The sequence below is a fragment of the Mesitornis unicolor genome, unplaced genomic scaffold (assembly GCF_000695765.1).
Source record: "Mesitornis unicolor isolate BGI_N332 unplaced genomic scaffold, ASM69576v1 scaffold17908, whole genome shotgun sequence".
NCBI lineage: Eukaryota > Metazoa > Chordata > Aves > Mesitornithiformes > Mesitornithidae > Mesitornis > Mesitornis unicolor.
The window spans coordinates 35,256-44,814 of record NW_010202715.1 but is presented as its reverse complement, the minus strand read 5'-3'; the positions used below and the strand labels follow the sequence as shown (position 1 = coordinate 44,814).

Genomic DNA, 9,559 nt, shown 5'->3' with positions numbered 1-9,559 from the left:
CCGCAATCCTCACCCATTCTAATCATTCTGAATAACCTACCAGACTTTGAAATGCTGTTTGGCTGAAGTAGTTTTTAAGCTATACACTTATACATAATTGAGTACTTAAAAAGATTTTTTTGCTGTTTTAAGATTTAAATTTTTTCTACAAATAACTCTTGAAAAGGAAAAAAATACATGTAACTTTCTTTTTTTTCATTCCAGGCATGCACTGAATCTAGGACTGATGAGATGTTCTCCTTCAATTGTCCACCTTTAGTAACCCATAATGGACATTTAATAAAAGTAGTTTCAACATCCTCACAAAAAGTTTGGTTTAACAGACTTTCATAAAGGACATTTATGGAGATGTTACATTTTGAAATGAGGGTTAATCTATAAATATGTATGCTAAAGAAAAAGCTCATCAGAGACCTGAGACCCATGAGAGAGAAAAAGTGAGTTGTTCGACCCTAAGTTGAAACTGTTTAGGCATAGAAAGAAAAAATATGCTCTTCAACAGGAAAGAAAGAAGGTAAGCAAAATTACAAGACAGCCAAGTAGAAAAACTCAACAGAATACTAAATGTGTCTCTTAGAATATTCAACACTGTGTAGATAACAGAAAACAACTTTGTAAATTTAAACATTACTTGCTCAGAGACCAAAAAAAGTGTGATAAGTTAACCATAACCACCCTTAATGTCAGTCTTCGAGACCATCCAAGGGTATGCTAAACTACAGGGTAGATAAGCAAAAAAAAAATGCAGTGAAGCAAAACTGTATGTTAATCTTTTTCTGAAAGGATGTTGGTGTGATAGTTAATTTCTCCATCTAATAAACTTGTAGGATCAAAAGGGAAAATTAACTGCAAGAGGAAAGGACTTAAAAAGAAAGAGGCTGAAATACTAATAAAAATAGCTACTCTGTCATTGAAATTAGCTCCTGTGTCAGGAAACAGCAAGAAACACAGGCTATATAATCATCTTGACCCACCAGTGCCTGTCACTCTGTGAGGAGGGCCTGCCCACCAGGCTGAGGCTCCCTCGCAGACCGTACAGTCCCTACAGCTGATGGGCACCGTTGTTGTGAATCTGTCATAAAAGGGAGTGCCAGGTCTCTGAAGACTACTGGGCCTGTCCTCCAACTCATCTGCAAAACTTGTGTCCTGCTCACCCCCCTCACCCTGCCTAGACTCTGTGTCTGTGACACAGGCATGTTCCCAGCATCTGAGAGGTGGCAGGTCCCACAATTCCTCCCTGGTGAGCTCCTCTCACGTGTGTCATCCTCAGGGGTAACTCTGTTGGTCTGCACGTGAGGGGTGCCCACGGAAGGGGCAATACCAACACTTTACTGGACAGCAGTTGCATCTTAACTGGTATTATTTTTCCTGGAGTAATGTATGTTGAAAAAGATTGTCCCAGAGTAAAATATTATCCTGTATTATAAAACACCAAAAGGCTTTGGTTTGGCGTTAATGTAAGTGACAAGCACTTGGAAAAGTCATTTAATCACCTAAGCAAAGTTACAAATAGATATAAGTAAATAGGGTGTGTGGGAGTAAAGATTTAAGCATGAATAATATTTACAGTAACTAAAGATAACATTACATGTACCCACAAATAGAAGTATATATTTATATATTTATATATTGTACTTAATTAGATGCTCTATTAACGGAAAGGAAAACAAGACTACTACTATTGCTGCTGTTGTTCATTTCTCACCTATCCTATTGTAAATGCCTTCAAAGGGACCAGCTGGTGTATAAAAATCCAGAGCTAAACCTATTTCAATGAAGTAATTAACAGTGGCAAACCTCTGAAAAAGTTTAGAAGAGGACAGATAAAAACATCAGGGCATGGAACTCAGTCTCATGTAATTCATAAAACAAAATTATATATCTAGGTTTTGGTGGATTTGGTTGTTTTTTTTTTCGTTCTTCTTTTTGTTTCCCTTTTGATTTCTGCTTGGACAGAGGTTTCACTAAGCCACAAATGAGAAATAGCAAAGTTTAGATTGTTTTGTTCTCTTCTAAAGATTCAAATATAAACGTCAAGTGCAATTCAAAATCCAAGTATTATTTATACTACATACTTCTTTCTACAACCGAACTTATCTGCAGGTAGTTTAATCGGATTTGAAAAGATAGCTTCTTTGCTTTGAAAAAAGTTATTTTTGATGAAAAATAAAAAGCTATTAAGAATATTTTCTACATGATGTAATTTCAACTGGAAAGTGAAGGTACACTAGTGCAGACACAAATTTGAATCTTCAACTAGATGCACTCAGGGATGAACAATTTTTTTTGTATTAACAATCCCATTCAGAACATTGGCTTTTAATGATTATAAAACATAGGTATTCTTCAATATACAACTGAAAATAAAGACTGCAAAAAAGAGCCTTCAAATTAGTGAATGTTTCTACTATGGAGAAAAGACAATATTTGACAGGAATGTAAAGTAACCCAAAATTGAATACCAGTAGACTATTTGTATGGTCGTAGAAATCTGGAAACTTTTGATCGCAGTAGCTTGATAAATGATCTTGGAAACATCTCTTTTGACTCTTGTGCTGTGTACTTGAAATAGTTTTGTGGGTGTGCCAGTACATCAAAGAGAGCTTTAATCAGTTTCTTGTCCTATGGGAGACAACATATATATTAGGTAAAAATAGTGTTTGTGTTGTGTTTCTGCACAGCTTTCAAAAGTAATGAACAACAGTCAGTTTGGTTTTTTTAAAAACTTGATTCTAGGTAAAGCAGTGTAGGAAACTCCTCCATGTTGCTGTAGAGTTTTATACGGATGAATCTTTCTACTGTGCTGGACCTTTTTTTTGCAGTTAGTGTTCTTGGAAGGTCCTGAACTGAGAAAGTAGCAGCTGGGTTAACCACAAACAGCTGCAGAAGTTATGCATTAGAATTGCAAACTGCCTCTGACTGCCCTTCCAGCCTGTTTCATGCTGTTGTCCAGGGCCTTCCCTCCACGAAGACGAGAAAGCTGTCTTCAGTGACTCTGAGCTCTTTAAGGATCTCCTCCTGTACCTTGATAAAGTCTTGATTCAGAGCCTGACTGTATACACTGGAGTTAAGACTGGAGTGACCTCAAAGCTCCAGCGATAGGAGCAGGGGTGGCCAGGGCAGCTGGCTGTTAATAATTTCCTGCCCTTTCAAGCTGTGCATTTACACAGCTGAATTTTGCCTTCTGAACAGCCTTTCTTCAGTTTTAATCAGCGAGTTGTTACAGGTGGCAGCCCAGCAGTCTTCCTCTACAATTCTCTCCTATGTGTTGCTTGTGCCTTTGGAAAATGATTTCATGGACAGCTTACAATGCCACATTATGGTTGTGTCTTGTTGAGGCAGGACAGCGATTTAGGTAAATACATCTTTTCATGCACAGGAAATTCTAACTTAATGACTCATTTTTAACACATACCACACTGAGGCTGAAGAAGCCTCTTCAAAGAATATGTTCTTCATTCTTGGTTGACTATATTCTCTAACATACAATCATGTTAGCATACATTTCATTTAGTTCTTGATTCAGCAAAGGACATACACATGTGATCAGCCCAGCTGAGCTACTGATTTTGTGTTGCTCCAAATACCAGCATAAACCATCTGGGGTCACACTTGAGGTTTGAATATTATGACTCTACCAGAACTATGAGAACTATCTTGGGAAAATATTTAGGAAAATGAACTCTTGGTTAGACTTAGATAAAGCAGAGTTTTCTTACCTTTAGAATTTCTTGATGATTTTCTGAGGCATATAATCGTCCATCTCGAACAATATCTTCTATTAGTTGTTGGTAATCCTCTGCAAAATAAAGATCAGTTGAGTGACCGTTAGTGACATCTTTTGGGAGAATAATAGCCAGGCATCAGCTTCAAGACAGGGCTGAAAAATTTAGTATCCAGTTAATACTTCAGTATCCCTCAAGCTGCTGTAGTCTAATCTAATCACATTAAAATTCTGTACTGCTTTAGAACAGTAATTTTGAATTATCCTTATAAATACTAACTTATCCCCAGAAAACTATGCCCTCCAGATAATAATGCTTTATTATCTTCATTTTAGAGATGAAGAAAAAGGGCCAGGCATATGAAATAACTGTCAAAGGTTATATGAGAAGTCAGCAACACAGTCAGGAACAGGTCTTTGTTTTTTGCCCTAAGAACAGCTCTCATTTTGGTGAGTTACATCAAGCTTTTCCTCATTCTTCTCTTCCTGTCATCAGCATAAGAAAGATTCTAAAGGACAATTTTCTGTAATCCAGATATAACACAAAGACAGGAAACAATCTCATTCTCACCATCATAAGTCACATAGGGGACCTGGAATCCTTTGCCACTGTTCCCTTCATTTGACTTGAACTGAATCCAGAGCTTCCTTGATCTTGAGGTAAATGCAATAGGTCTTTCGTAAGTCTGACATGTTTCATATGTAGTAATTGAAGTAGGAGATGCTAGAAAGGAGGTTAAATAAATAAATGTTCTTTATGAAAGAACTTTTGGCACCCTTCCTGATCTAGAGCTCAGAAATGACAAATTGACAGGCCACTTCTCAGTTGATATATTCCCGAGAACAGAAGTTTCTTGTGACAGAAGGGATGTAGTCTTTATCTGTTTATAAGGAGAAGTAAGTTTTTCCACAAAGGTAGTGGGAACCCCTCTGTCCTACAGCAAGAAGCTCACATAGTGGAACAGATGATTTTGACTTTTATAAAATTGCTGTTGATATGACTTATTTTGTGTACTGCTCTAGCATTGAATTCCAGGGCTCCCATACGCTGAGCCCGGACAGGTAAGAACAAGTCATCTGCACCCCAGGCAGATGTGGTAACCAATTCCCACCACAGCCAGGCTGGGGAGTTAATCTGAGAGAAATAAATCACTGATCAGAATGTAAGAGCCTGGGGTAGCGATTCTGACAGATTCAGACACCGCACACCCAGGAGCTGGTGATCCACCAAACAGTTAACCTGGGTGTGGCCATGCCTATGCTGTGTGCCCAGTGTGGCCTGCAGGCCCCTGTAGTGCTGCAGGCTGCCATCCTCCCCAGGGCTGCAGGACAACCTCAGCCAGCTCCTTGTAACGAGAGAAACTTGCGGGCAGCTCCCACTTGGTAGTGGTGATTATGCCACAGCATGGCCTTGCCTTTATCTAAAAGTGAGGCAAGAAGTTCTCATGAGAACATTGTTTCTGTTTGACAGTAGATAAGATGAGTTGTTTCCTTATGAGAAAATCGTATAACAGCTCAAATGACTGAAAGGACAAAATCTCTTCTACAGACAGGGTCTGCCCAGCATGCTGCGTGTGGATCAGAGGCCATTTTATACCTGTGGTTCCTACCATCTAAAAGGATGTGGGATTATCGATACTATTCTTTCCTTATAATGATAGCTCTAAAAAATAGCAATTTAAATGATGCCTTACAGAGTATAAGAACCAGCACCTCCCAATGCAAAACACCTGGCTCTAGGTTTGAAATGAAAATGTCATTTATCTATACTGAAATAGCGTTAATAGTCTGCAAACCAGAAAGACCTGCCATTTGGTCCTAACATAAGTAACAGATGGAGAGTACAGGATGTCTTCAAATCATTATGAAGGTATCATGAGGCTCCTCTAATTTGAAATGAATTTCAAACAGAAGGAAAAAATAGCTTCTCATCTAGTTCAAAAAGCCCCACTCCATAGCCACAGGATAATTAGGGAAAATTACAAGTGTGACCTAAAATCTGAACTTGCTAGTGCTGATTTAACTTTCAACAATGATACCAAAAAGAGACTTTTTTAATTGAATGGGATTTGGATTCCTGAAGTTCAAAAAAAGGATCTAACTGAAATCCTGGAACTGCCATCAGTTTTTCCACAGTAATGTTAGCAGCTGATCTTACATGAACTATGATAAATATTTGGAAGATCTACTCTTATGATGCCAAACATACAGTGATCACAAAGCAGACTCTGAAAAACTGCCCTCATTTTCCAGTGGTGGTGGTGTTTTGGTACTGTTATTGGTAATGAAGTGTAAGTCAAACTTTTCCTTATGTGCCTGGCTTTACTCACAGTTGGAACCACAGCTTGGGATTTGTTCTGCTACAGTAAGTGTGTGTTTGCTTTTAAAAATCTGATGCGGACAGATATAATTTCCTTCCATCTGTAGCAAGCAGGTTTCTTCTTGTACTAACCTGATATATAGAGATGTCAACACAAACCCTCAAGGATAAAAAATTGGGAAAATTGTTTTAGCAAATAAAATACGCTGTTTTAGCAAGTAAAATATGCTGTTTTGAACAAAGCTCCATATAAACAATTGCCTTTCAAGTTTGGTACTTTTTGGAGATTTAGCAACAGATTACCAGAGCTGGATGCCTACATAAGACTGAAGAAGGAGTGCATCTCATTGGTGTCTTAACTCCAGAAGTTGTTGAATTAACTTCATCAGCAAAGACACAACACAACCCCCACTCCACAGAAAATTGAGGAAACTTTGGATTTCTTGAGGGTGTCAAGTATAGTAACCTGTGTCACTGCACAGATTTAGCACTAATTGCAGCATATAGATACTTGCAAAGAGTAAGTGAGAGCAGTTTGTACAGATCACAGGAGATAACTCTCCCAGTGTAACTTAGCGTAGCTTTGTTGACTTCTAGAGTGGTAGTGATTTATCCCACATGATAATTGGGCCAGACAGAAGCCCATTAACTGCCCTGTGATTAAGCCAAGACACTTGAATAATTAATATCACTCTGTTAATTGTTATTGGTAGAGTGTTCTGTTTTAACTTGCTGTGCCACCTCATTCAGCAATCCTTTTAGAAACACCATATAGATGAAGACAGTCATCTCTTCAATATGAACTTTCCACTCAGTCAGTTTGCAGTAAATATTTATATAACCCATGTCTGGCAACTTACCACTTTTTCTCATTACTAAAACATCACCGCATTCATCTTCAATTGGGAGAAAGATCTCAGGTACTACGATGAGTATTCTCCTCTTTGGGGGTGGATTTATATTCCAGATGCATTCAACGTTAGCTGGGTAGTCTCCAGGATAGTTGGGTGATTCAATGTAGCCAGTATAATCCCCAAGTTCTCCTCCACAGTGCTGGTCTGTGGAGAAACATAAATTAGCATTTGTGTTAGCTGATTAGCTGCTTTGAGGTGTTTTTCTAGATCTGTCAAGAGCAAGTCTAAACTCCTCCTTGTGGCTTTAGAAATGCACACATTCTCCAGCTGCCTCTTTGCTTGGCATGGAAAGCCTTTAAGGGAATACTTAATCTGCAGGGCTGCTCCAACTGATCTGCAAAACCTTATAGTGTATAAGGTTTTATACTGCAAAACCTCCAGTGTATAAACTGATAAAAGACTTCATTCAGGCTACTTTAACATGTGATTAAGAAACAAATACAGGTAAGTAGACATGATCCCATTGTGGAGGTACTCACCCAGTGGTTACCACTGAGACCATGTTGAAATACAGAAGGTATTCTGGTATAACTTGACTTGTATTTTAACTTGAATGAGTGTGATGATCCTACTAGCCAACCTTATCTTGCCTTGCTTTATCTTGTATTAAACCAGTTAATAAAGAATCTACTGACGGATCAGTTTTCCTTTCTGAGTTTTCAAAACTTCTATTGAATTTGCCACAGAAGTCTGATTCAGTAAGTTACTTAAGCCTGATCTCTCCAGGTCTATTTACCCACAAAAAACCCTAGATATATGTTTAAATATTTTGCTTAATGCAAACCTCAAAGATTATTTAAGGTCAGGAATTGGCTTGAAAATGGAGTATCTAAGACAGTGAAGTGACAAGGGTGGTTTTGTTTTACAGGAAAATCATCAAACTTCTTCCAATTCCTTACAAATATCTAATTTACTCAAATTACATTAGAAATGGTGGAGGGCTTCAAAGACACATGGCATGCAATAAAGACTTACACTTGCATATGAATAACTAGCTTAGATGACATTACCTAATTATTATAGAGACGTTTTCTCAAATTAGCATGGTAGGTATGAAAAAAATTGCTTGCCTAAAAGAATCAGTCATTCACAAAAGATCAAATAAAATTGCACTGGAATCCTTGGGAGTATTTAAAATGGTAATTGAAGATAGGAGGCTGAGTGCTGCAAGAAAGCCTATGAGAAGATTTCACTGTCATGAGCAATAACCCATCAATCACAGTATGCACAACCATATCCCCTAGTATTTTACAATTATTAAAAAAAGGAAGTTACTCTGATAGAATATATTGTGCTCTATAGAGACATGGAGGAATATCCATCACTGCAAGAAAACTTACAGGATCTGGGAAACCAAAAGCTCTGTAGTTTTAACTTGTAGCTGGCACTCTGCCAAACTACATTAAAGTTAAAACAATCACATGCATCAAGTGATACTTTTCCAGGATTTTTTTTCTCATTGTTTTCCCAATTTTTACTGTTCCCTCTGGCAGCAGATATATGCTAACTAGGAGATACAGAATTGAAGTTCAGCCTGACAGATGGAAACTTCAAGTTGCAGTTCAGAGTCGAAGATATGCTTCAGCTCACAACTAATATAAATGCAACTTACTTTTGCAGTGCGTAACATTGGTGGAGCCATCAAAATCTGTACTTGTGTTTCCAGGGCAGGTGATGCAGTAGTTTTGACCAAACTCAGGCTGGTATGTTCCCACAGGGCATCGGATACATCTGTGTGTTGTGGAGTTGTAGTAGTGTCCAGGAGAACAATGAACTGTAAGGTATGAGGTGTATTATTTTCAGAAAGTAGCAATCTTCAGTGCAGAGAGCACTTTCCTCTACCCTGGACATACCTCATGATCCCTGTTCTGCAATATACTTATTAGGCCATAAAAGGCAAAAAAGACACCAGCTCCCTGTATTTCCCATTACAAAAGACCTTATAATTAGAATTATGTATCAAAGACTAAAGCTAATCCCTTAAGAATTAGTAACACGTGCTAGGTATGTCTCTTACTATATTTAATACAGTGGTTTCCAATGAGTTTGTAATAAATGGAAGCTGATACATATCTGCCTCAAAAATAAAAATGCCTTTCACAATAGCAGGAGAGAGGTTTCCATCAGTGTTTGTTTGGCAGGGCCAGCACATCATTCCAGTAACTAAATCAAAATGCATTTGGGTAGATTCCTTCTTCAGCATTTGCACTGAAACTTGACATTATGAAACACACAACCTGTTGCATGCTTACAGTTTCTGCCTAACCTATTAATCTTTAACTTCATATAATTTCTGTAGAGTTTTTTCTAATTTGGTAAATAAAAATATACAGGACCTGAAGGTTAATGCAAGTTTGTCTTATTTCTTGCCATGCGGTGGGGCTGATTCATGTACCAGTTGCAGTGCTGACTCTGTACCTGCCTGTGGTAAAGTCCAAAGAAAATCATAAAGCCTGTTGAATCTCTGCAACCGTGGGAGACCATTCCTAGTTTACAGATTTCCTGACCATTTAATTTAATCACACACCGTGTTTCTATGTGCAGTGACTATGTTTGTTCTGGAGCCTTTCAAAACCTCTTGGCGTTGAAGCTTAGAAACAG

At 38.1% G+C, this 9,559-nt stretch overlaps 1 protein-coding gene across 1 annotated transcript in view; it reads right to left on the bottom strand.

Moving 5' to 3' along the window:
* Nucleotides 1-2,325: 2,325 nt before the first annotated feature.
* The window catches only part of LOC104545367 (signal peptide, CUB and EGF-like domain-containing protein 1), a gene marked incomplete at its 5' end in the record, with an annotated part of 27,403 nt that continues 20,169 nt past the window's right edge, over nt 2,326-9,559 (bottom strand). The window contains 5 exons of the mRNA XM_010190491.1: nt 2,326-2,622; nt 3,720-3,799; nt 4,296-4,448; nt 6,905-7,102; nt 8,571-8,732. Coding sequence (XP_010188793.1) covers nt 2,470-2,622; nt 3,720-3,799; nt 4,296-4,448; nt 6,905-7,102; nt 8,571-8,732 — 746 coding nt within the window. The remainder of the gene's footprint in view (nt 2,623-3,719; nt 3,800-4,295; nt 4,449-6,904; nt 7,103-8,570; nt 8,733-9,559) is intronic.